The 26,886-nt window shown below is 39.4% G+C and overlaps 1 protein-coding gene across 2 annotated transcripts in view; it reads right to left on the bottom strand.

The window, feature by feature from the left end:
• The window catches only part of arhgef3 (Rho guanine nucleotide exchange factor 3), a 103,560-nt gene that overhangs the window by 63,638 nt on the left and 13,036 nt on the right, over positions 1 to 26,886 (bottom strand). Inside the window, exon 2 of one of the 2 annotated variants that reach the window (XM_088636614.1) lies at positions 19,546 to 19,612. In XM_088636614.1, the coding sequence (XP_088492740.1) occupies positions 19,546 to 19,612 (67 nt within the window). Of the gene's footprint in view, positions 1 to 5,967; positions 6,155 to 19,545; positions 19,613 to 26,886 lie in introns of those variants that run through there. The other variant, XM_088636615.1, reaches the window with a different exon arrangement.

Below are 26,886 nucleotides of genomic sequence, written 5' to 3'. Positions count from 1 at the left end.
CCTGTGGTCACTGAACTCAGAACTTTCTTACCATGGTCATATACTCAGCTAGTGTGTATTTTCTCTGTGTGCCCCAGTGTTAGGTAAGTCAGTTAATGTCAGTGAACTCCAGAACCAACTGGCTAAGAGGCCTCGTCCCTGGCATTGTTCTTGGCTCAGCAGGGTCTTTTGGTGGTAGGAGTTCTGGTCACTGCTTTTTAGGTATAACCAATATTTTATTGCTCTCTTCTGTGTATTTATGAGCAGCGGGTATTGGCCCTGCACACATTGCATAGTGTGTCTCTTGGCACATGGATAATGTTTTTACAGAGCTCTTTGTACACAGCTTCTATGGGGTGTATTATTAGAGCCTCCATTATAGTGTAACTCTGGTTTATGATAGGACTCCACATTTCTCTGCCATATAGGGCAATAGGTTAGATTATACTTTCAAATATCCACAGCTGGATCTTTATGGAGGGGTTGATATTGTACAGCCTCCTTCTTCTCCCTGCATGCCTTCTCCTTCAGTGCCCTCACTGCCAGGTCAAACGTCCCCGATGAACGGATTATCTGACCAAGGTACGTGTAGTGGGTTGCATTCCAATGTGTTGTTGTTCAGTGCGAAGTGAAGCCTGTATCCCTTGCTTTCTTCTGGAAACCATGACTCTGGTCTTTGCCAGATTGACTGTCAGAGCCCATGTCTGACAGTATAGTTCCAGCAAAGCCAGGCTCTGTTGCAGCCCGTTCAGTGGGTGACAGCAGGACTTGGCCATCAGTGTAGAAGAGAAAGGTGAGCTCTGTGTTATAAAGTGCGAGTCTAGGGGCTGCAGACTGTTTCAACACCTCTGCTAGCTCATTGATAAAGATATTGCACAGTGTTGGGCTTAGGCTGCAACCCAGTCTAACTCCATGACCCTTAGTGAAACATTCTGTTCTTTTTTGCCAATTTTCACTTCACAGTGTGCACTTGTTCTCCCAGTTTATTGATTTAATTATGTCAGAGACTTGACCTACACAACTTTGCAGAAAATTTGTAAAAAGCTTTTCTAACCACTTCATCCACTACAGGGTTATGGGAGAGCCAGAGACTATCCTGGTAAGCAACAAACGCAAGACAGTTACACCTTGCACGGGATGGCAGTCCGTCGCAGGTCACACACAGACGCAGACATGCTCACACCAGGAGCAACATTCACAGAAGAGCTTTTCCATTAATGCATCAGTCTTTGAGCAGCAAGAGGAAACTCACGTGAACTTGGGGAGAACATGCAAACTCCACACATAGTATCCAGGAACCCAGGACCCCAGCACTGAAAGGCAGCAATGCTAACCATTGGACCGCCATTTTGTACTGCAAAACAGTCTGTCATGAAGTCAGTGCAGTAGGCAGATATAATTCCTTTATTTTTTTGGGTGGACACCTGCATTTGGTGGTAAGGAAGGCCAGTATTTGGGCATTCATTATACTGCAGAATACCTTCCCCAGGTTACTGTTCACAAAGTGATTGGGGTCTAGTCTGTTGGTATAGTGGGGATTGTCAGTCCTTTATTCTATGACACAATTATTCATAATGCCATTGAAACACTTACTTTCCACCAGCTAGTATGCAATATTAAGATGCAATATTTTTCCCTTTGCTGTATGAACTTGACTCAAGACTTAATGTATCTATCTTTTCACACTATGCTGATTCTTCAGAACTACTGATCTGGATTTTAAAGAAAGAAGGGAAAGATGTGAATTGTGCTAAGAGGCCTAACAGAAGTTAGTCAATAACATTATTTTCTTTTTTCTCTGGCAAACTTAGAAAAATATCACGTTAAAAACACACAAGTTCATTTTATTTTTACTTTTGCTATACAATTAGGCTATATATAGCATACCAAATCCTTTCAAATTGCTCTCTGCTCTTTGTGGTCATCTATTTCCTCTTATCAGAAGCTAAACATAGATCAGGGACTGGAATCTGGGTAATCAATGGAATACTTCCTAACTGCAGGGCTTATCAAAGTCTTAACGTTCACTAAAGTGACTTTGAGTGTTTGTCTGCACTTAATGGCTCTATTATTGGGGTTTCAAAAGCCATATAGCAGTTGCATTCTCAAACTTCTTTCACTTAAATGATCACAGCACTGAGCATCCTGACATTCAAATGAAAAATGTCAACATAAAAGTAAGCTTTATCTCTGACTTTGTACTTCTCTACAACCAACGCTTCTCTAGAGTGGGTTGTGTTACAAACACTAACTTTTTTCATGCTGATCAAAAATAAATGGTGTTGTGATGCTTATCAGCATTGTACTGCAGTGCCTCAGGTGCAACATTAACTACATTCCTTTGTATAGCTCCTAGCATTTATTTTGTGAAGTCTTTCCATCACTTAGCTCAAAATAAACAGAGTATGAATTAGAAAGCTAAATGATTCAGAATACCCTGGGTTACTGTACAAACCCACACTGGTCATAAAATACATACACTGGCCCATGTTGTGGAAATACTGGTTTAATAAATTGAATAAAGCGTTCTGTAGGTGTTTAATGATGTACTAAATGGACACATACTGTGAAAACACAACTGAATGAAATGGGAAATTTCTGTAATTCTGCACCTTTGCAGCCCACGTCTGTCAATGTACTGCCACAAGGCTCTCAGAATGTTTGTGTTCATGTAACGTTATTATTCAAAGTGAAAGTTGATAATTTGACTTGCTCCTTGCACATTGTGACCTTTTCCGTTATCTTGCAGTATTTAAACCTATATCCAAAACAGGGGTTTTGTTTCCAGACAGGCTATTTTTTGGTGGCTGCTGGCTGGTGTGAGTATGGAACAATGCATGAGCAGTGCATTTGTGTTTGGAGAAGGAATGTATTACTTTTCAAGTCGTAGTCTGGGACTGTGGACAAATGCTGGTTTGGTAATGCTAAAAGGCCAACAAGTACCTTCCAGTTAGGTTCATGAAGAAGCACTTTATTTGCATATTCTTTTGTGACCAGGAAAACATCAAGCAATGCAAATTTGAAGCCCAGAAACATTGAAAGTACATAGAACACACACCCTGCCTTCTGAATGTCAGACAAATGCCTTACAAAAGTGGAGTCTGCCACACACTTCATCTGATCTTGAGCTTTTTAGTTTCTACTAAAAATGAAAGACCTCCCATTTTTTATAGCACTTTATTTACACAATCCTATGTGATTAATGGTACCTCCTGCTGCTCCAGGAAATCTTATCCTGGAGGATCCAAGGAGCTCTCCAATATGAGCTAATGAATCTTTTTTAGTAAGATACTGCTCTTGGGCAAAGCTTAAATGAAGCTCGAGGAGTCTTGTTTCAGAAAGGGCTCGAGCCATCACTAGCATTTTATCACTTCAGCACATACCAAAAAACACACTCATACCCTGATAAGCTGGTTTAATAGGACCTGTACCAATTATCACATTGGCATTGGCTGAGATCCTTTGCTTATACAAGAGTTGTTTTCTATGTTTCCCTACAGCAGAGGTTCTCAGTCCTAGTCCTGGGAACTCACACGACTGCTGGTTTTCATTCCTCTTGAACCCTCAATTAAATAAACCTTTAACAGACCCAATAAAAGATTTGATTTGAACGCTTTAATTGTTTTCAGTTGTTAAACATTTACAGTAGGATGTTTATTTAAGCAACCACTGCTTTCATAAAAACAACCTAAAATCATCAACCATTGAGTAGAAAGAAAATGGCTAATGGTTTCACCAAGCAACTTGCTAAGGATTCATTGAAGTAAAGAGCTCAGCTGCATGAAAATCAGCAGGTGTGGGGTTCCCTAGGAGCGGAATTGGGAACCCCTGCCCTACAGGCCTGTCACTTTGCTACAAGTTCCTGTTTAAGCAGAATGACTTGCATCTTCCTCTTTTCCCTTGGCCCATCAGCACCCTGGCAGCCTGAACCTGTGCTAGTTGGCAGAGAGACAGAGGTGTTTATCCTGTCATCCCACCTGATCAACCACCAGATGCAAGAGCATTAGAAAGTACGACTGTGACAGCACCATTTAAAGAAGTGGTAAATTTACCTTCTAGTGACCCGGAAAATAAACTTTCATTTTTTTACGCATTTGCCTTCAGTGGTTTTTGTTTCTGAAATGGCACAGATGAGAAACCATCTGTTTTTATCAACATCATGTTGGATATTGGAGTCTTTCAGTCTCTTTTCACATTATATACAGAACGTTCTTTTTTTTTTGCAATGTGGTTGCGCTGAAAATTTTCAAAAGGACAGTTACGGAATCAATACAGGGCTTGAAAAATGATTGCAGATTAAAATTTAAAAAAATTGAAAAAATAAAAGCAGATTGAGATCTACTTGGTTAGATCTGCTGCCCTTTGAAGACACTCTGGGGATTTTTTTTTTCTGATTGCCTTTGATCAGCGCAGCAGTTGAATGGTTAAACCTCAACAGGTGTAACCACTTGCAGATGTACCAGTTCCTGTTTTGAGTGATAAATTGCTGAGCTTTTAGCCGGCTTCAGCAAGATTCCTATGGGGCCTCTAATGTACTGTATGAAGCAGATGGCTCCTTAAACATCACAGCGATTAATACCAGACCTTTTAAATACCTCGTGAAAGGGCCATGTGAAATACTGTATGCTCTTTTGGTATGGTAAACTGAACCTGTAGCTGAAATGTGAAAGATAACCAGTATAGTGTCCTTAAAGTGGATTTCTATAGCATCTGTCCAAAATGAACAAAACAGAAGAAACAAAAAACAGGGAAGAGTAAATATTTTATACAGTATACTGTTGGTGGCACCATTGCCTCTCCATGCACCTGTTACAGGTGGCATACAGTTGCCCAGTTTCGGTCACACCGGACTGGGCAGAGCCAGTGATAAACACATTCATATGATAGGAATCCATTGAAGCATTGGTAGTGTTGGGCTAGTCGTGGCAAGCAGAAAGATCTGCGTGCCAAAGCAACAGCACTGCCACAGACAGTAATCTATTTTGGCAAGAGAAATCATACAGGGACATACTAAATTGTGTAGATAATGGATAGACACACTCAATTTGATGCTTTGAAGGAGGAGGGGTATGACTGAATAAGGTACTAATGAACACCAGACAGATGCACTGTAACTCATTTAAAAAAAAAATAAAGAGAATCATACAAAATGACTACAGAACACTGACAAGTCGTGGGAAATACTATGCACAGTTTTTTATTATTCACACAAAATAAACACGTAATACCCTTTTGCCAAAATGCACTTTTTGGAAACTGCATTTCTTAAAAAAATGGCTACAGCTCACAAGAAAACACTACATGTTTTCTTCGTGCTACTACTGATAATGCCTCTACTATCATCAGTGACTAAAAAAGAGAAACAGAAATTGGTAACTTGATTAGATATTCATGTACAGATCTGAGGGTACTCACCCTTATGGAAGACAAGGATATAACAAAAATCTAGCTTTAAGTACTTCTCTTAAAATAGAAGTAAAAAAGTTTTTCGTCTACTGAAATACAATATCAGCTTTATGAATAGGCCGGCTTCACATGAAAGGCAAAAAATAGCTAACAGGGATCTTAGGTGCTTTAACCCATTAACATCTGAGCACTACAAAATACTCAAACAGCAGACAGACAACCTGCCCAATGGATCAATCCAGCAATACTAGCACACTGGTCCTGAGGAGCTTTCAAATAAAATAGAGGCAGAAATGAAATTCACATGAAATTCGGTTACAGCAGCTTATTTGAAACCTCCATTTTTAATATATCATGAGCACCGAGAAACAAATTCTACTTCACACAGCTTAGCCTTTTACCTCTTTGAAAATTTCAGCTACACTTTGAAGTGAAAAAGATCCACGAGAGAAGTACATCTGACCTAGGCTATCGGCGACAGATTCCACCACTGGGGTGTTAAGGCAACACAAAGCCTGCATTCTGACTCACTCTGAAAGCAGCACACTGAGCAATCACACAGACTAGAAACAAGTAACTCACCCTGTGTTGCACGAAGAGACAGCACCACACCATGAGGGATATCTGAGATATACACCCCCTGACAAGAAGTCAGTTTTTGGCCCAAAAATAAATGCTCATGAAGCGTTAAAGTAATAATCCAGACTTCACTCCTTACACACAGCCCTGCAGGCCTGAGAGAACAGAGCTGATTGCTGTATGCTGCAGCCCTGCTGAACAACAGGATATGAAAGGGGGAAACAGAGGTGTAGCTATATTGGGGTTGAGGGGCCACAATGACAAGAAGCAAACTTGCATTGTTTAGTTTTTTTTAGCGTTTCACCCATCCCAAATTAAGGCGTGCTCCACTCGAGCAGCGAGTGCAGCAAATCTTTTGCTTTCGTTAGCTCAACCCTTTCATGCAAAGAGATAAGAGATTACTCAGAAACACGAAGAGGAAGTTTTTTGGTTGTCGCTGAATTTTTTAACAAACTAATTCTGCAACTTTCTTTGATCTTCACCAAGGACGTTTTGTAATCTCCATCAGTTTTTTTTTCTTGTTCCAAGGACTTTGGGGATGAGTAAAACATATTTTGAAGCAAACCAGAAAATGATCCATTGATAGCCCCTTCCTAAATAACTGGAGTCTGTTTTTGTTTTTCTCATTACTTAAAAAAGCCCACAGTTTTAGTGTATCGCATCTGCTTCTAATATACTAATTTGTTCATGAGTTTGGTTATGAATGAACTAACACATGCAAAGATAGGTAACAACCATGATTTCATGACTACAGTTTACACGTGACAGTGTAACCCAGAGGCAATGCAGACTAAAGTATGATCCTGGTGTCTGTTACCACTATAACAGGACCCTTGACATAGAACAAGTCTCTCCAAGAAAACACACATGGTAAACCACTCCAATCTTGTGATGTGATGAGATCTGAGGGAGATACACAGGCAAACCATGCCTCAGAAAGGTGGCTTAAAATAAAAATCTGCACATTACAGTTAGCCTTCTGCCCCAGGCCATCTGTCAGTTGTACCTAATGCGTTCTTACAGTATATGCCTGTGATTACCCATCAGCAACTTAAAGCGCTTTGGATAATTCACTGAATGAGTTTGTACTGATTTATCAAAAGAAATCCTCAGAAGATTAATTTCAGTCCCTGTTTCTTGTCATGAGATATTAAAGACTTATCATTAAAGAAGCAGGAAACCTAAACCAATTTCATTAAACACAACATAGATAGACCTGCCAACGTTTGAACACATGGTTCACATAAACTGTCCACTGGAATTTGTCATTGTCCTGCAGTTATTTCTGAAACATCATGGAGTTGCTTTTTATTAATAGTATTACAAAGATGAATATTCAGCCTAGGTGCATTAGTTTTCCATTACAAAGGGAGTATAATCATGATTTTCAAGTCAATCTATTTTCATTTTTTTTCTTTTTGAGGTTCATTTGAATAGCAACTGCTTATTACAGAAAAATATAATTAATGTATTGTTAAATAATAATACCTATGACCTCACCACACTGCCTCGTTTTTCCCCGTAAAAACAGTAAAAACAGATGTTTTAAAAGTTAAGCAAACAGGCCATACATATAATTACAAGGTGTGTTTTGAGACTGTTTTAAAAATACACACAACCCTTTTGTTGAAAGATATACCAAATTAAGCTTTTATATCACAATAAACTCTTATCAGTGTGATATAAAATTGACATTGCTTTTTGTACAGTCATTTTCATCAACGGTCATTATCAGAAACTAATTGATTGCTGCTTAACTGGAGTGAGTTTGAGAGAACAGGAAACTAAGAAGCTCCTGTGAGTCACACTTCCTGGAAACCGGGAGTCTTCCACAAGGCACTTCCTGGAAACAAATTTGAGCTTCACAACTCCTTAACACAGAGAGGAAGACATGATTTTCTACCCATGGTTTCAAATCAGCTCCTTCTAGAGAGGTTCAAGAACGAAGAGAAGTAGCTTTTGTAAAGACACCCTTCTAGAGATGGAACTTTTTTAAAAGTTATACTATTCACTGTCATCGCTTAATTTTACAACCCTTTCCACTACATCATCACCACACACCATACAACATACGTAAAATTGAACTGTTTGAGAATTTTACTTGGAGAATAAGTGCAGTTGGGCAGAAATAACCATAAACATTTAAGTGTGTGTCTGCCCAGGAGTGTTTGGCTTGCAGCCAAAGCATTACATCCTACAAGGCCAGAGATCAAAGAGTTTGGATTAAAAGAAGGATCTCTTTCTGCATCCAGCCAGGCATAAGGAAGATAACCATGAGGGAAAAAGCACTTTATAGAATTAGACTGATATCACATAAAGAGACGGCCAAAGAGTCCTTTTCTCTATCGTTAACTGCACAACACACAAAAAATTACAAACCTTCTTTATTTCTTATTTGCTTAGCAGACACCCTTATCATAGACGAAATGACCTTTAAAGGTAACTCCCATTATTATTATTCTTCTTTGATTTGGCTGATATTTGTATTAAAGCCATTTGTACAGCTGGGCATTTTACTGGAGCAATCTGAGTACCTGGCATAAGGATACAGCTGCAGTGTCCTTCTTTGGATTTGAACCCACAGCCTTCTACTTATATGTCTAGTGTTCACACCAGCAGTTCACTATGCCTTTTTAAACAGTATGCAAAGTCCCACCCCAATGAAAGGTGCACCTAAATGGGTCACTTACTCCAAAAAATAAAGGTTTTTCTTTTTTCTGAGTCTTTGTTTTTTTTTGTATCTGCTTCTGGAATTTGTAACGTAGCAGCAAAACATTGTCTGCTTTCAGCACAGAGAGATCACCTGATTGACAGCAACACCTGGTTTGAAGAAATGTTTTCATCCAACATATGGACTGAAATTACATCGCCAGGAGCAGTAATGAGCCATGAGGCTTATGTGTCATTGCGTTTAAAGGCCAATTTCTCCTTTCTCTCTGCACCTCTTTCTCTCTCATCCCTCAGGGTGAGTTAAACCATCAGAATGTCGTGCCCTTTCGGCAAAAAACACAAAGGGGAAAGCAATGTGTTTGACGTTTGTTACTTTACTGTCTATTGGGAGCACAAACTTCTCTAGCCTCTAATAGGGACATTAGAATAACTTCTGGAACTTTTTTCAACGAAAAACCAAGGTGAGATTTTAATTTCCGAAGCCTTTTCCAATGCAAAGCAAAGATGCTCACAGGTAGTTTGGAAAGCAAAAGGCTCACAACATAAATACCGAGGACTCATTTTTAGGGACTATGCATACAGATGATATTCCACAAAAACAATAAATTAATTCCTTCTTTCTTTTAGAATAATCATCCTAAACGCAGAACACTTATACCAAACAAAATCCATAAATCCTCAGTCCTCAATCTCACTTACTTAGTTATTATTCAATACTACATTAAAATAGGGCCCACCCTCATGTTGAACACTGAAAGGAAAATTAATAAATATACCTATATTTTGATAATTTCCAATTCCAATTAAATCTTTTATCAAAGCTGAGCATCATGTGCATTGCTGTGTATATGGTTACAACATACATCTTCGATAAACTCAATTATCATCTAACAATATGGTAGCTAACAAGATTGTTTCTGCAAGTGAAACTTTAATGCAAAAGGTATGGGTATGCTTCACTGCTACAGATGTTAAATTTAACTAAGTAATATTTTACTCATGACACTTAAAGAACTACTGTTGTTTTGTAACATGTAGAGTCTCGTGGTTAGGCATGAGAGAAGCACCTTTTGGATTTGTGCCAAAGGGCTCAGCAGAAAAGTTAAGTACAGCACATGTTACATAAGGCTCTGTGCGTGAAGAGCTGACATCAAGGCATCGCAACTTAAAATCCTGGCCTAATCAGTGTACACAAACGAACACCTTCTGGATCAGTGGAGTGTGTGAAACAAATAAGTACAAACTGTGCTACCACAAAAAACTAATTGTATGTCTCACTGATCAGGGGCAGCAGCAGAGTGAACAGACTCCAGTGTCCCCAGGGAACACACACTAATCTCAGACTCCTAAATCACTCAGATCCTTCTTGAAACTATACCTCACACCCAGGAGCTCACAAGCAGGAGATCCGATTTAAATGATCTAAGTCCCATTGAACATATCCAGTCTTTATTCATCTGGGTGCTTTGTAAAGTGTGTGTGTTCTATTGAAGTGGATGGAAGAGAATTGACAAAGTTAGTCTTTGTGCTAATGAGTGGCATGCATGCTTGTAATATTCAGACATCAACACTCAATATTGTACTCACTCACTGGTGATCGCATGCAGACCTTTGTGAGACAACCCAATAATCTACACCAAATTATTCTTATATCTCAAAGAAATAAGCATGAATCTCTACCTACAGTATAATCTACCCTTCATAAGCAGAAAACATGTCTTCCTGACAGCACCCTTAGAGAGATTTTTTCAATTCTTCTGTGTCTTTTTCTATGTGAACATGTGATGACCCTGAATTAATCCACAGACGAAGGCAGTGCAGTTCGCAGTGCTGCTCCTTAAACAGGTACTACAAGTTTATTCCACTTCTAACTCACCAACCTTTAAAACCAAGGGAAAGGAAAAAATTGGTGACGCATTTCAAATGAAATGAAAAGGGTAGTTTGGTTAATTAGCACAGAGCTCTTAAGTTGTATTTCTAGAGATTCTTGCACTTGAAAAAAATGAAACCTTGCGCCTGATGTCATCAGGAGAGCACACTTGACTAGGATCATGCATATTAACCATTCAGCTCAAGGACGTCAGCGAGGTTGATAAATTCTCCACCACTACATGTGAAAAACAATGCTGGGGCAGGAGAGATACGCCCTCTGAATAAGTCAGGAAGTATGCCGTTATATAACTCTGGGAGGATCAGACACACAATATGCAGGACAGACCCTAGGGAGGTAACACATTTATTTACTCACTTATTCATTTTGAAGCCCTTGTACAAGGCAATTACAGTACAAAGCAGGACTTAAAAGCTGCATGACGACTTGTTGAATTTGGTTAATTTTTCCAGCAATGGGGTCAGCAATGCTCATTTCTAAAACCCAAAATGAAGAAGAGGAACAGTAATAGGAAGCATTAGTATATACTGTATATATATTATTTTATGTATATTATATATATTGCTATATTGAACTTGGTAACCTGAAACAAAAATGCTCTACTTTGGAAGAGTTCACCATGTCAAGTTGAACTCTGTCACAACTCTTGACAACAGAGCTAGACGTTAAAGGAGCAGACAGAGTTTGTCAAGTTCACAAATGAGTCCAGTCCATGTTTATTTTCATATTTATTTATCTTCTTTGGTTCATAGCATCTAGCAGAAGGTGTCTTGTGGCTCTTAAATATCCTGGTGAATTCTCAGTTTAATGTCATACCTGTTATTTTCTGTTCCAAATTCTCCTGCACTTTATCACTTTATTGGCCATATACAATTTCTTGCATTAGGAATTTGTCTTTTCCACATACCCCAGCTTGCTCTTCATGTGACACACAGACAGAGAGAAGCTTGGGGTTAGAGTGCAGGGTCAGCCATTGTACAGCCCCTGGAGCAGTTGAGGTTAAGGGCCTTGCTCAGGAGCCCAACGGAGTAGGATTCCTTTGTCGGCCGTGGGATTTGAACCGGCAACCTTCCAGCCACAAGCGCAGATCCTTAACTTACTTGAGTCCTATTAATGTCCTTACTTAATGAATGGCTGTAAATAACAATTGCTTGTTTACCAAAGTAATTATTCTAACGAATTATGAAATTGACATTTAAAAATTTGAAACACCTACATATAAGGGTGTTGGTCCTTTTTGGCATTTTGTGAAGAATAATGGTGGAGCCCTAACTTGCATTATGGAATGATTATGGAATACAGATGTCAAGACAGTCTACAATTAACAACAAAATGAGAAGAATGTAAAAAAGGTATCTGCAGTAGTGGTTGATTTTAGGCAGCTGAATGGAGCAAGATGCCTATTTGTTCATTACCCAGGACTGCTTTAAGGTTAAGGCTAGGATTAGGGTTAGATTTGCAGACAGATTTTAAATGGGGATAAACTAAGAGCATGCACAATAGGAGGTACTTCATTTCCAAAGCAGTGATTATCTGAATCAAACTGCCATGCTGTGGATGGTGATTGAGATTTTCCCAGAGTCCTCTTAATTTAAACCACTAAGCGGTTATCAATTTCTTCACAGTATTTGATTTGACCTACAAAGCCAGTCATCTCCCTGCTGAGCATACTTTCCGCCCACTTGCCTAAGAGTTATACAACGAGTCACAGATTAAATCAAGGGTCTCGTGCCAACAAAACCAGTCTTTAGTACAATTAGCATTCTAATAATTAAATTAGACAAAAGAAACAAAATGCAGCTGGAAAAGTTAAAAAGCTTCCTCCGTGTGCCTGGAGACAATCTGCCAGTCGGCAAGGGCTGAACAAAGTGATTGGAGCAGCCAGTTCTGTTTCACGAACTTTTTTCATCAGTTGACGGAAATGTTTTCAGCTGCTCTAGCCAAGGCAGGTCAGAGAAGGTGAATTCTCAGAATTCAATGAGTCACTGAACAGAGCTTTGTGGAAGGTTAAAAAGGGTAACGCTTCACAAACCAATGCTGCTGAGCACAGGCTGCTGACAGGAGCACACAACCTGCAAACAAAAAATATACTTGTAGGGTTCTTTGTAAATTTCTTTGTGAAGGAGTAAGATGTGATCGGTTGTAATGCATTTCTTATCCCACCTGGAGATTAACTACTTCAAAGCTTCTCTTTCAGAACCTCCAGATCACCTTTATGTTAAAAACACAGAACACGCAAAAAGTTCTGAAGAGGTAAAGCATTTTCACCCTTTGATGTAATTCAGCTTCTCAGGGAACTTTGCAGATAATTTTTGCATTTGTTACTGGAAATTTCTCACTTCACCTGCTTGGCTGTGCAGTTGAACATCACCGAGATGGGGGCTGCACTTGAGTGGTGAATAAAGTGGTTTCCCTCCTATTTCTAAACTATGTTTGGTTACTTTGGGATGAAAAGTCCTATATAAAATACAATAAATTATTTTAATGCTGTTTATTTTATATGAAGCATAATGGCAAAAGAACCGTCGAGACTGGTCACAGATCAGCACATTTTTACACAGTACGACAATAAAGAAATGTTTAATATGATTTGACACTTCCTTAAAGAAAGTGACTGCTAATTTATCATGGCATTTGTGTTATGGTTTGTATACAAATGTATATGCATGTATGCTGCTGTAGGGAAAAGTAAAATTGCTCTTGTGATCATGATGGCCTGTAATTACCAATAAAATTCGAAGGTTTTGTTTGAAGAAAAGTTTGCTAAGGGATACCAACATTTCAGAGATCTAATAAAATACTTTGATATCTCTTCAAAGGCAAAGCATCGAAGACCGTGTCTGCAGTCTACATTTCTTAGATGTTTCACATCATCAGGAATTGCAGACAAGCAGGGCCAAAACATGACAGATATGGTCATTAAAAACCTGCCTTGAAGGGTGAGGTAGTGTGCCAGCCTTGCATTTTCCCCCCCACTGTTTTTAACAAATGAGTTTCCAGCACTGCGTCTGTGTGCATGCCCTACTGAAATGTTTTATCATCTAGGACATACAGTACAAAGACCTACAAAATGATGCCCTGCTTGGTATTCCACACTTCACAACAGATTCTTCAAAGCTACATACAGTAGCAGCAGTTTATCTAAATTGAGAGTTTGGAGCACAGAGCCACAAAGAGAATAAAGCATGCCACAAATGCACAGACTTTTTCATACTGAAACGTGTAAAACTTGGTGATCTTCCAGCATTTTTAAAATGGAAGGTGCAGTAACATTACATTCTGGCAAATGAAACATGAATGCATTGGAGAACATCACTCATTTTTTTTGTAAAGTGTACATTAAGGATCCACACAGAGGCTCCATTTAATGTTATTGCTTTCCAGCAGCCTCATCTAAGAAATGTTTTTTTCAGCCCTGAACTTGACTGCAACGTGGTGGCCCAAGACTTTTTTTTTCTTGTTATGAATTCTGCTGTTATTTAGGGGGCTCCGAGACAGTCAGGATAGTTAGGTTCTCGAATGTTTGCTTTGGCTGTTCCTGAGACCAGACTGAGTGTCTGCTTTCATGATGGCAGATACTAGCGACTGTCCATGCAATGTGCACGAGTGCAAGGAGAAGGAGCATGGGGGAGAGGAGAAACCCTTCAAGAATTTAGAGCCGTGCCTTTGATGTTGCCCTTAGCAAGGCTAACAAGTGGGCTGGGATCACCCCTGAAGCAAGCTGCACTTCAGTGCTTAACTACACACTGTTAGCTTTCCTTGGAAGTGAAGGAAAGTGCCATATGAACATGTGCCCACATTGTACTGTATTTTGCCAGTAATTTACTGCTACTGAAAGGGAGACACTTAATCTTGCTTATCTGTGTTTTACGATTATGGGACCACTGTGAATAGGACATGCCAGAGAATGAGCAGATAGCTTGGAAACCGTTCTTGTGAACAGGAATTATGACCCAGATCTTCGACCTAAAAAATTTTAGCTTGCCCAGTTTTTCTGGAGATAGCAGCACACACATTATACCAGGGAGCAGGCCTGGTACTCACAAGTCAGTCAGCACTTTCAAATCCTGCCCCCAAAAACTCACTTTTAGTGTCTAGCTTTTAATTCTGTTTTACTCGTTTCTATCTGTCAATCATCATCATTATTATTAAACCGAGTATGCAGATTGCACTGCACTGCAGTCTGTTTTCAGAGAGCCGAGCATATATTGAAGGCAACACGATCAACAGGGAGCTCCAATAGCAGATGCATCGCCGAGCTAATTGCGAGGTTTAAAAAATATTGAAAAATATTGAAGACTCAAGAATTCAGAATTGTGGTTAACATTCAAAATCTGGCAGAACCAGATCAGATGCTGTAAGACATAAAATGAGTGGGAAAAATAAGATTAGCATTAAATTAATGAGAATTACAGGTCCAAAGCCACAACAACACACTTGGTGTTTACAGTAAACACAGTACTCCCTCTGTCCTGTTTATGTTAATAACTCCTGCGCAAACAGTAGCTGTTGGCATGGCAACCTTTGCCGTTCCTAATTTACGTGACCATAATTATAGCGGCAAGAGCTGCGGTGACTAAAAATGTAAATAACCCAGAGGTGAGTCCACACGTTGATGGCCACCCACAGATTTAATGGAGAAAAAGACTTCTGAAAAAATGTACTGTACAACAAGGATCTTCTCAGTTTGCCTGAGATATACGTAGGTGATTTTGAAGCACTGAGACCTTACAGCTGAGACTTGTTAAAACAACCGAGTTTTTTAAAAATGTACTATAGACCAGAATTATAGTTCAGGTCACCATGTTCCAAAAAACAACAAGGCCAACCTGGCATCAGTGCAAAGAAGAACATATTCCTCGTCCGTCTCTGAGCGGTTAACAAATTTAATCATCCTTGTCTTGAAAAGAGAAGACTACGAGGAGAGACTTGCTTGAAATATTCAAAATTTTCAACAGGCAGTGTCAAGTCAATGGACTTCAAGATGAAAAAAGAAATACAAAATAAAGACACTAGCAGGGATCAATTGGAAATGGAATTGGAGAAATCTAGATCCCCCGATCACTAACGTCCTACCAAGCAAACACCCAAGATAGACTAAATGGCCCTCTGTTGTTTGTGGCCTTTCTTAAGATCCTTTATATGTTTCTATCCACATTTATTTTTTTCTAGTTGACTGCTGAATTAGGATATTCGTAGAACCACTCACTTCCATAGATTAGCATTAATACTAGGTGGCCCCCAAGTTTTGCACAACCTGATTTTATAATATCGAGATTGGTTCTCCAGACCCAGGATTCCAGTATTGCCTCTTCATTAAGCTACCAATTCCTAAATGAGCAATCATTAAGAGTTTTTATTCATCATTATGAGTTAGTATTAATCCAACCATCCATTTTCTTACCACTTCATCCAAGTCAGGGTTGCATGGGGAGCTGGGGCCTACCTTGGCAAATAACTGGCATACCAGTCCATCACAGGGAATATACAGTAACTGGAGCACCTGGAGGAAACCCACAAGAACACACAACCCCTATAGAGAACATAAAAACCTGACGCAGACAGTGTCGAGCCCTTAATTATAAAACTGCAGATGAGTGAGCAGCCCAAAACACCTCCATCTCCAGGTAACTACCAACTCAGCTTGTTAATCTCCCAGTAACCATAGGAATGAGATCAGTACAGAGGTGTATAGCACCAGCATTTAATTAACTCGATTAATTACCTTGTCTGCCAGTGGGTTTCTGAGTCTTGTGAGGACAATATAGTTCCACCACTGCCTTTGTATTCCTGGCGTACCTGTCTGAGTTTTGTATTTCCTTGCTTTGGCCTTTTTTAACTTCATTTTTCAGATCACATTCTCAGATGTTCCCTGGCATTCTGCATTGCTTCTCTGTGTTCGTCCCAGCATGCCTGACTCCATTCCACGGACTGCTTTTGTGTGATGAACTAGAGTTGTTTCTCGGGCAACTCTTCTGGATCCCCTCTATAGAGATGCCTTGTGATTCCATGGCTTCTGTTTTTTCTAAGAATGAGATCTTCACTAGCCCTTAATTTAAAAGTGTTTGATTTTAACCTAAGACGTCTTAGTTTCAGAAGCAATCTTTATGTGTAGTAATTCCCAGAAATGCGTCAAACAGATATCGGTTTCGCCTTTATTTAAAATTGTTACTTTCCCTTAGATTCCTATACAGCCCCTGAGTGTCTAGCATTGGTGGGGATGACGATGTATAGAACACTCCTATTTCAAGTTTTCTTTGTGATGCACAGACTCATTGAGTCCACTTCGTCATTTAAACACTCATCCTGAATGGGATGAGTTCTGATTAAGGCATAAAAATGTCCCAGAAACTGTGCGGATCAATAAAACAAGTGAACATGTATGTTAACATCCACACAAAAAGCAAGAAGTTGGAGACAGGCTCTTAAGCAGAGTCACAACACTACACCTACAAAGGGATTTTAATTTTAGAGCAAGAGGTTTAAAACATTACCTGCCTCTATGAGCTGTTTTAAGAATTTTTAGGGGGTATGCATGACTTGATGCCACTCAATCTATCAGGTCAAGCAAGAAGGAGCACAGAGGTGCATCCTGCAAAGTTTCTAGGCCAGTCTCAGAGGGGATATATAATATAACAGATTTCATACCCTATTTGCATTGCATGTGTGCCAATCTCAGTGGCTGGTTTTGTTTAGCTTGTTGGCAGCTATTCTGAAAAGGTCTCTCCAAGCGGAATAGGCAGAAATGGGGCGAGGAACGATATCAGCTTCGTGTATGATTTCAGGAAACTCCACCACCCTCTCTCTGAGGAGGAACTGTTACTGCAACGCCGATTGTGCGCTGTCAGAAAGCAACACCACAGTTTGTGCACGGAGCCCCTAAAATACACAACAAGCAAAGAAACGAGAAACGAAGAAGAATGCCGGCCTGAAATAAAACGAAAAACTGGTATTTACTGCTCCTGAGTCTCTGACAGGTCCCTGGCTGGGAAAGCACCACGCACTCCCTCATTCAGGCAGAACGAGCTGGGTCTCTGACTGCTGCACGATCTGATTTGATGGACTGCTGAAGCGAGATAGCCTCAGACAATACCCCACAGAATCTGAGCTGGAGAGTTTACTCACACTGCAGCCAAAATGAACCTGTCAGAAATCAGCCTTACTTTCCAAGACTGACCGTAAGCCCCTTTACTGCCAGTTAAAGGATACTGAACTTATGTTTATTGCAATATTACAAAATGGAGGTAGTTTAAGTTACAACATCTGAGGGGTTTCTTCAGCATGGTGTTTTACAGAGTGAAAAGAGATAAAGACTACGGAAACAACAAAACTGGTTTTAATATTTAAATTTAAATTAAATGATTTAATATTTAAATTATAAAGAAGCACTATTTACAGTGCGTTGTTTGTTTTTAGGTGGAACTAACCAGGGCTCCAGCCAGGACTTTCCTCATCTATTAGAATGAATAGGTTTAATGCTAAATCCCTCAATGCTGCATCCCAAATGCAGAGGTGTTTTTTGCAGGTAGCCATTTTCTCATAACTTTATGTATGTTCTCTCTGCTTTACTACTGAAGGGGTTGCCAAGGAAACTGGTTAAGAGCATACTGTTCTCAGGGCAGCCTGTCGGGTTCAAGGGGGTTATGGTGTCCACTCTACTTACTGCTGTGAGTAGATTCAGATACGGAGTGAGACTAAACCTTCAGGCTCCTTCGGCAAGAAAAGAAGATCAACAGAGCAGCTGCTTTTGTCTTCTTTATAAAGATGTGACAACCGGTCAAGGGCACAGAATTTGTTTGAAGAGAGCAACAGGTGAATGGAACTAGATAAAATGTATGTTTGGCTCCGAACATCCTTTGTAGTTCAGTTCAATGCTACCAAAACACAGACTTCCAAACCATTCAGGGCAACTCAGGTGTCCATCAGTGTGATGGTGATGGAATTCAGTCAGGGCCATTGCTTATTTTGTTTGTTCAGTCCTTTAGTTATTTTGGACTACTTTATTCCATTTAGCGTGCACCATTCTTCTTGCAAAATGGTTGGAAATGCTCAATAGAAAAAGGCAAAAATGAATTTGCAATGTTAACATCACAAAGTTCAACATTCCGTTTTTTATAATCAACCCCAGCTACAGGAACACACTCTCTTTGACTTTCTTTTTCAAATAGTTACTATTTAGCATAATAAATCATGGGCAATCAAAATGATATTTCTTGAAATAAAACTAGCTACAACTTTGAAACAATTAAAAGAACTACATACTGACATTATATTCATTTTTCAGATGCTACACTAGCACTAAAGGATTTTCGCTGACCCCAGCTCATTAATCTGCAGTTGCACAGGTGTTTCGTTTGAGCCCCAAATGCATTCAACCAGGGAGAAAAGTGGTTGCAACTTCCTCCCTAAAACCATATCTTCTTCAGAACCGAAACCCACGGCTCACCTGAAAACAACACCACCAGTGAAACTCAGACACTGGAGAGGAAAAGCCTGTGACCCTACCGTGTGAGTATGAAGGTCTGTGGTTTGTGCTGTAGTCGATCATTTGCACTTTTCAGTGCGATTGTGTGTTAGATGTCCATGTTGCATTCTGTGTTTCTAACCGGAATGTCTTGACACTGACACAGTGTTTCAAACCGTCACCAACAGTCATTAATCCAGAAATATTGTTGTTCTATGATAGTTATATTTATTAATATTTAAAGGAGAGCTGTTTTCTGCATTCTGTTCTCTTTGTCTAATGGCTGGGGTTTGAGATACTTGGACTTAGGTCTTTGTTTAAAATTTCACTCTGTCAGACCAATGTCACCTAAACCATATGCTGTGTTATTCAGTGCATCATCATCATACCAAAACTAATTGTGTGTATTTAATAGCTTTGTTCTTAACAATTAATTAAGCCACCACAAGAAAGAAAAGCCTCAAATAGCAAGGGTTTTATATGTTTGCAATTCAGAGGGATAATCCAAGTTTCAGCTTTGAAATGTTCATTGAGGGCTTCAGTATAGTCAACTTACCCCTCTGAATGCCCACTCATTTGCAGAAGGGAAGAGAGAGAAGGGGCTCTTTTTCTGCAGCATGGACCTGGAAGGACACAGAAAACAGAGCTCAGAGTCTGATTTGGCAAAAGCTGATCCTGCAGGACACTCCTATCCATTTTATCACACAGCCACTCCTCCCCCCAAATCTAGGAAAAGCAAACAGAGCACTACTTTCACTCTGTCATGCTAAACAGTGGGACAAACTCACACTGTAAGAAGCACTTAAGACGCTTGGGAAGTCCCACATACCAATACTGATAATCTTTGCATCAAAACAAAAGACAGAGATACGCTGGCCATCAAGTCTGCACTACACAAACATAAATGGGGTAGTAACATTAGCCAGTGTACCATAAGTGTGAGGAGAGCTATCCAGACCACACCAAAGATGAAACATGGACGGTGGTTCTGATCTCATTCTCATTAGCACACCTCAAGTCACAGGCCATAAGACATTGAGTTAAAGACGGTGTAGTAACAAAGGTTTCTGGTGTGTCCTCACAAGGGGAATTCCTGTCACAGTCAGCCTGGGACAAGAACCTGGTTTGCTGTCTTAATGCCTGGATCACAGATCTCAGTCACGCTTCGAGGACCTTTAGGTTAAGGTACTCAAACGGGTTTACTAAGGGGGGGTTGGCACTCTAATGCTGAATTTGACACATTTTGCAATTGAAGTACCTCTAAAGATTTTCACTTCAGTATAAAGACAGACATGTCTTGTCATAAGGACACTGTGACAAGCTTGTACAAGGGACTGTACCTTCAGCACTTCACTCCCAGAATCCTCCACCTCTGACTGTAATTTTCACTTTTAATAACTTCTACTCAAGTGGAAATCTTTCTAATGTTAGGCTAAAAGGTGATACAAATGTCTAAATCTGTTGCCACATTGCTATAAATAGAGTCTTAAACATTTCTGAGCCATTAATGGAGTAAGCGTTCTTCCAAGGATTCTTGGAATACTTGTCTGGGTTGTCGACGTAACAACATTCCTGCTGATTTCTGCTGGTAATAAATTTCTCTGTCCACAGAACCACCAGAGCAAAATCACCTGTGATCAACATTTCTTTAAATGCCTCATCAAAAAAGAAAAGTATTCATTTTGGGTACGCATTACTTTATGCTTCTGTAACCTGCTCTTTACATGATGGGCTTTGTTTTACCTCTTTTCTATTTATAATTGTAGTGAACCATCTAACCCAAACAGAAAGCCGAACAAAAAGGCAAGCAACAAGAAATATACCAACTCTTTTATTATATTTGAAATGTTCTGGCTTAGACTGTACAACAAAGACATGCTTTGGAGTTATAAACTTTATTAACTTGGAACTAGTGGAAGCCAGAAAGTACAGATTTGCTTATAATACTTCTATCCCTGTGATAAAAATATCTGCCTACAGCAAGACTGGTTATATTAGGTCATCTATGATGCACAAAACCAGATTAAACAGATACAAATCTGTGCTTCTACTTGATGTTTGGCTGTTTCTGCAGCAGTTACACTATCTTTGTCATATTTGTTTTTTGAATATGTCAGGGTTATATATACTGTATTAGAAATGCATTTTAACAAAAAAAACATTAAAATAAAACTACAAGGCTCAACAGTTATTTTAGACTCTTATTATCACAGTACTAAAATATTCCCATAGAGGTCAGGGTAAGTCTGTGCTTTACCGTGTTTAATTCTGCTTATTTATTTTAATTTAGGCCTATAAGCTGTGATAAACACTGATTGCTGTACACCTCCCCAAGGACTCGGAGCTTGAAAATTTCTCATTTAATTACCCACTACTGTCTCTCATCTCTGATGTCAGTCGAAACAGTTTGAGTAGTGACAAAGTGGCATGCAATCAGGGTCCATTAACACTGAAAAACAGCAGGCTCTTTGCTAAAAATACATTACTGTACACATTATCCCATTGCTGAGTAATGTAGCTGTTAAGTGCTCTGGGCAGGAGGGCAATGGAATACTGCTGCTTAACTCAGGAGAAGGTAAAAACTCCCTTTCAACTCTGTAATCTTTAAATCTGCTGAACCTCAAATTAGGTATGCAGGCTGCTGACAAAGCTACTCTATTGAAAATGTTCCATAGGAAATATCACATGGAAGTTTAAATCTTTAAGACTTACAAAAAACAAGAGATTCCCCCAGCCATCTTTCCTCCTGTCCTGGATATATAACCTGCCTTTTGCCTCTCTGTAGCAGATAAAGGTGAAAATCTCCAAGTTAAGCCTCATCAGGCAAGAAAATTTAATAACATCTCTCTAGTCTGGGGGTGCTCATATCCTAGGTAAACTCATTCTGACACAAGAGCTCCCCTTTGACAGAAGTATTTGAATAGATACATTTACCTTTTAACAGATATAAGTTACAGTAGGTAGTCCGTACTCAAGCCTGGAGGTTCATCCCATCAGAGCCTGTTTTAGTTTTGTAGTGTAAGAGAACTGAGACAACTGAATGAGATACAGTACAGAAGCAGTGTCCATACTGGGAACCCGCAATATACCAGTTAAGAATCCAGGGCTTTAACCAAAGCTCTGTACTGTCCCCCCATTAAGAAAACTAAATATGTAGAGTGTAATAACCAATGAATTCATTCCATTTATCATTAGAATTATTCACAAAAAAGTAATTGCACTTTCACAGCACGTCATCTCAAAGAACCGATGAAGAAGTTTTTCACATAAGATATCCTGGCTGTTATCGAGAGAGGAAGATCAGCTTCAGACATCTCAGTGAGCCGTCATCTTTCCTTGGCACAGCAGCTCCCTCAAGCAAGTGAGGAGATCAATGAAAAAACTAATTAGAACTCTTTATTGTTCTTGTTTCTTTCAGAGTCAACGGGCCTTTTAACGCCTTGCAATCTGACTGCATTGTGTTAAGAGCTCAATGGGGAGACGCGCGTTGGTAGGAGTCTAAGAGGAAGGCAGAGGCTCTGAGACGCCCACTGCTCACCCTGGTCATCTTGAACAGACGACATTGACCATGCAGTTGTGAAAGTTGGAGAGATCTCAATTTTGTTGAACATGTCATCAGTTTATTTCCGATTTGGCCCTTTTGCAATTCATTAATTTCACAAGTCAATTGCCACATCTTAGTGGAGCCTTCTTGGGGTGTAAAACTAAATCCTTTTAAAACCCTTACAAAAGTAAATACACACACGTTCGAGAGATATTTCAGCTTTAACCAGGAAATGAGGGCTTCTGAATGAGCAGAGATTGTGGTTATAAAAGCAGGTGAACTGATCAGAAAGAAAAACCACAAACAAAATAACCCAACTCATTATCAGCATTAGGTTCCACAGAAGCTGTTTTGCAGGAAATCCTATTCCCATATATGGAGTAACCAATCTGAATTGTTATTGAAAAGCCCAGAGATCTTGGTGAGTCACACTCTCTGGAGAATGTTCCAGTGTTTTTCCGTGGTAGCCGTTTCTTTTCTTGCTCACATATTAGCACAGAACCCCTTTATCACAGGGAAAATACATTAATCTCGCTTCAAAAGGACCAATTCAACATTTGCAGAAGGAAAGAATAAGGTTGTGTATCAAACACTCAACTGTATCAGGCTCAGCTGATACCCAGAAACATTCAAAAGCTGTGTTAGATAACTATAAAAAATGGTCTGATATCATTTTTAAAAGAAGAATAACAACAACAGGTCATTGACAGAAAACGCTTCACAGCTATGGAGTACACATACACCCACTGCTGCCCTGATACTATTTTACTATAGTTAAAGAAATGGGAAACATTTTTTTAAAATTAATATAGACCTCCACAAACCACCTGCCACTGCTTCATTTTCAGAGGATACATTTGAGGACACAACTTTGCTCAAACTGCTTATTAAAATCAGTTCTATGGCTCATGGTTGCAGGTCAGTGCAATTGCAGTTTACAACAACGGAGTGACAGTTCAGTCAGCCACTGCTAAAGAGTTATTTTTAATTCGGTTTAAAACTGAACCAGGTTTCTCAGAGTGTTCTGACAGCGGGCCTTCTTCTCAGAGGACCCCGACAGAGACAGAAACCTCTTTCAAATGTTTGTAACAGTCTAGGGTTTGACAACAGCAACAACAAAAGTAGGAAAGGACACCAGTACCTATGACACACCACTTGCACATAAGGATTACACATATAATATGTAAACCTTTTGATAGAGTTTTATGGTTTGCTTGGTTTTAACAGTTGCTTTACCACCCAGAAGCCTGATCTTTTCATCTGAAGTGAAGCAAGGCAGGATCTAACCAGTACTGAGAAGTCTGACCTCCAAAGAAAACCAGACTGCCTGTGGTAAGTGGTGTTAGTGGACCAGTAAGCATCTTCTCCCTGATTCATAATTTCCAGACCAGTGCCCCACTATATCGACAGCTGGGAACACTGCATTTGGATGGGAGAGATCCTGTCTAAATTGTGCAATGCAATAAATGTAAAGCACCTTGGGATCTTTTGAGCTGAAAGTGCTTTACATTTATGGTGCTATAGAAATGCAATAGTGATAATTGTCATTATTAGTTATTCTTTATCATTAAACATGTGAAAGAGATGTGAAAAGTTTTTTTTTTTCCCCACTTTTCTACTTGATTTGCTGTGTTGTGTAATTTTTCCCTTATAAATACTCAAGGACTGACAATCGCACACTATTTCAAATATTAAAACCCCATTATTTGATATGAATTCTTCAGATGATCCACTTGATTATTTTTATATAACATTTCACAGACATTACAAATCGTACTAATCTTCTGGTTATCGTTTTTAAATAAGTCACACCAAATTGAAAAACGTTGCTAGAATGATTTATCCCATTTTGTTCGGGGTTGTGTGGCTATGTCAGCAATTAAGAAATTAAAATATTTGCCCTTATCTCATAGCTGACTTCACTCTAACACCACACAAAATCAAAATCATTTTCAAAAACTACAGCACAACACAGCACTGAATGGCAATGAACAGCGAATCAGCACAGAAAAAAAAAATAGAGAAATGAGAGAAAATCCAAGTCATAGATATGCATCAAGCAAATAAATAGATATTAGCAGAAGATAAATTACATCAGCTGCATTACTCATGGCCTGAGAACACGTTGCAGGACATGAGGTCTTTCTCAAGACGTACTTTGGGGTTTTTTTTGTACTCAACATAGAAGAAGGGTATGCTCGTATTTTACAGGAAATGTACAAAAAGGAGAAAAAAAAACTGTCTTGTGAATTTGGAAAAGGAGCTCTCAAACCACAGCACTGCCTCAGCTCTCACTTGAATCCAGATGCCACCCACAGGCTGCAATGTGTAACAGCAGCACATAGATTCAGAAACATAAATTAATACAACCATAGCACCAATAATAAATCCTAGCCTGCAGCATTATTTACGCTAAAGCCCACAAGAAATTAGAACATGGTACTTGCATCACAAAAAGCATTTATGTGTGCATGTGGTGCAAGGCTAGTCTGTTTGGAACGGGTAAACACCTTCCTTCCATTTTCTAACTGCTTCATCCAATACGTACACCCTGGACAGGGCACCAGTCCACTGTACTGCAAACACAGATGCTCTTCAACCGTATTTTACATTCAAAGCCTTGTTATTATCATTGCACACACTGTGCCACAACCTAGTGCATCCATGACATCTGGATTAGCCCCCATGACCCTGTGCCTTTAGCATTGTGGTGGGTTTCAGAGCGACCTCGTATTTCCACTAAACAAAGGAGGAGAAACCTCAGCTTGTTATTTATTGCTGGAAGTCAGTGGGGTTGTGTAACTCCATCCCATGCCTGCTGGCCTAGCTAGGCTCTGTGCGGCTGCAGATCAGAACCAGCTGGTCACAGTGTTCTCTTGTTTTCCCGAGGAGAGACTGGGAGCAAGCCAGAGCCTTCTTTAGAACTAAAGGACAGGACTCTAAAAATACCGGCACAACAAACAGTTCACCGCACTGCGCCACTCTTCTTCAAACTTTTCCCTCATATCAAAAACACATTTTTTCAGACTGTAGCTGGTTCCCAGATTTAGCATCGTTTTAGAGAGACGATCCCTCCCACAAAACTGTCCGAAGTCGATCTTCCACCCGTTATCCACCTATAATACGCAAATCAGCTACAGAACTAATTTGTTTTGTGCTCAGGTGAGAAGGGTGAATCCAAACAAGCTCCAGACGGGGTTCTTTAACTAGAGTAGGTTGGGAAAGAAAAGGCAGGGCTTGGAGGGTAACAGATTGGTATGATTGTGGTGTGGTGTATGAAAGGATTCACTGTGCTACTGATGCCAGCAGTAGGGCTATCAGATATTGTGCTCCTTAGAGAACCCAGTTGCTCTAGGTTTCTCTCTCTGCCCTAAAACTTTGCTGGAGCATGTTTCCTTTCTCTGTTTTTACACTGTTTTCATTTCTGAACTCTCAAAATGCCACCAAACAGACTTAACAGTACCTTGCTTGTTTTAATTAATGTTTTAATGATTTAACATTTATAGCACTCATTTTATTAAAGAGATGCTTCTTCTGTCACGCACGCAGAACAAACTTAAACAAAATTCAGATTGGCACTACCCACGCACCTGGCAGATGACCACGATTAATCTAGGTTTCACCTTGAAGATTATAAGACCTTTGGAGGTTTAAAGGAGAAAAAAGCTGGCAACACAACAATTGATTAGAAAGAATGTAAAGAAGGCAAAATACAAATTTTTCTAAGAATTCATTTCTTCAAATTGGGATGTATAATTTTAAACATACAGCGGATATCATTAAAGAGGTTTCATAATAGTCCATGCCTAGTAAGCTATAATATAATATAGGTACAGTATGCTGGACAATATGCAGACTGTAGAAGGTACCTTTGTACTCTTATCAGATAATCCAACATGCTAGATTTTGTATGCTAGCTGAGTAACTTGATTTATTTAAAAGTCTTTAATGTGGTTTTGGAATTTTCAAAGTACAGAAGTAAAAAGCAGTTCCTTTCATAAGGAAACATAGCTGGGGGCAAGGTTAATCTACAAAGAGCTTTAAAAAAAAGTAAGCAGAGTTTTTCTTGTCCTGAATAAAGTGTCAACAAAGCAGAAATGAGATGGTGATCTACAATTTCATCAATAAAGGCTGTGGGCTCATTTCTGATTGACTGTTTGAGTAACTAGTCTGCTTGATGAATACATTTCCTACTTATTATTAATCACAAGACCAAATTTATACGGTTGTTGAAATGATCATAAGTCCCTTTTCTGCAAACAAGACGTATAGTCATGGAACTTCAAAAAGTCAAGGGGCAATTTAACACCAGAGGCAAACCATTAGACGACATCTACTGATGTAAAACCTCAA

This window comes from Lepisosteus platostomus, chromosome 6, assembly GCF_059453375.1.
Source record: "Lepisosteus platostomus isolate fLepPlt1 chromosome 6, fLepPlt1.hap1, whole genome shotgun sequence".
Classification (NCBI taxonomy): domain Eukaryota; kingdom Metazoa; phylum Chordata; class Actinopteri; order Semionotiformes; family Lepisosteidae; genus Lepisosteus; species Lepisosteus platostomus.
Note: the sequence above shows the minus strand (reverse complement) of the source record. Positions and strands in the feature narration are given on the sequence as shown.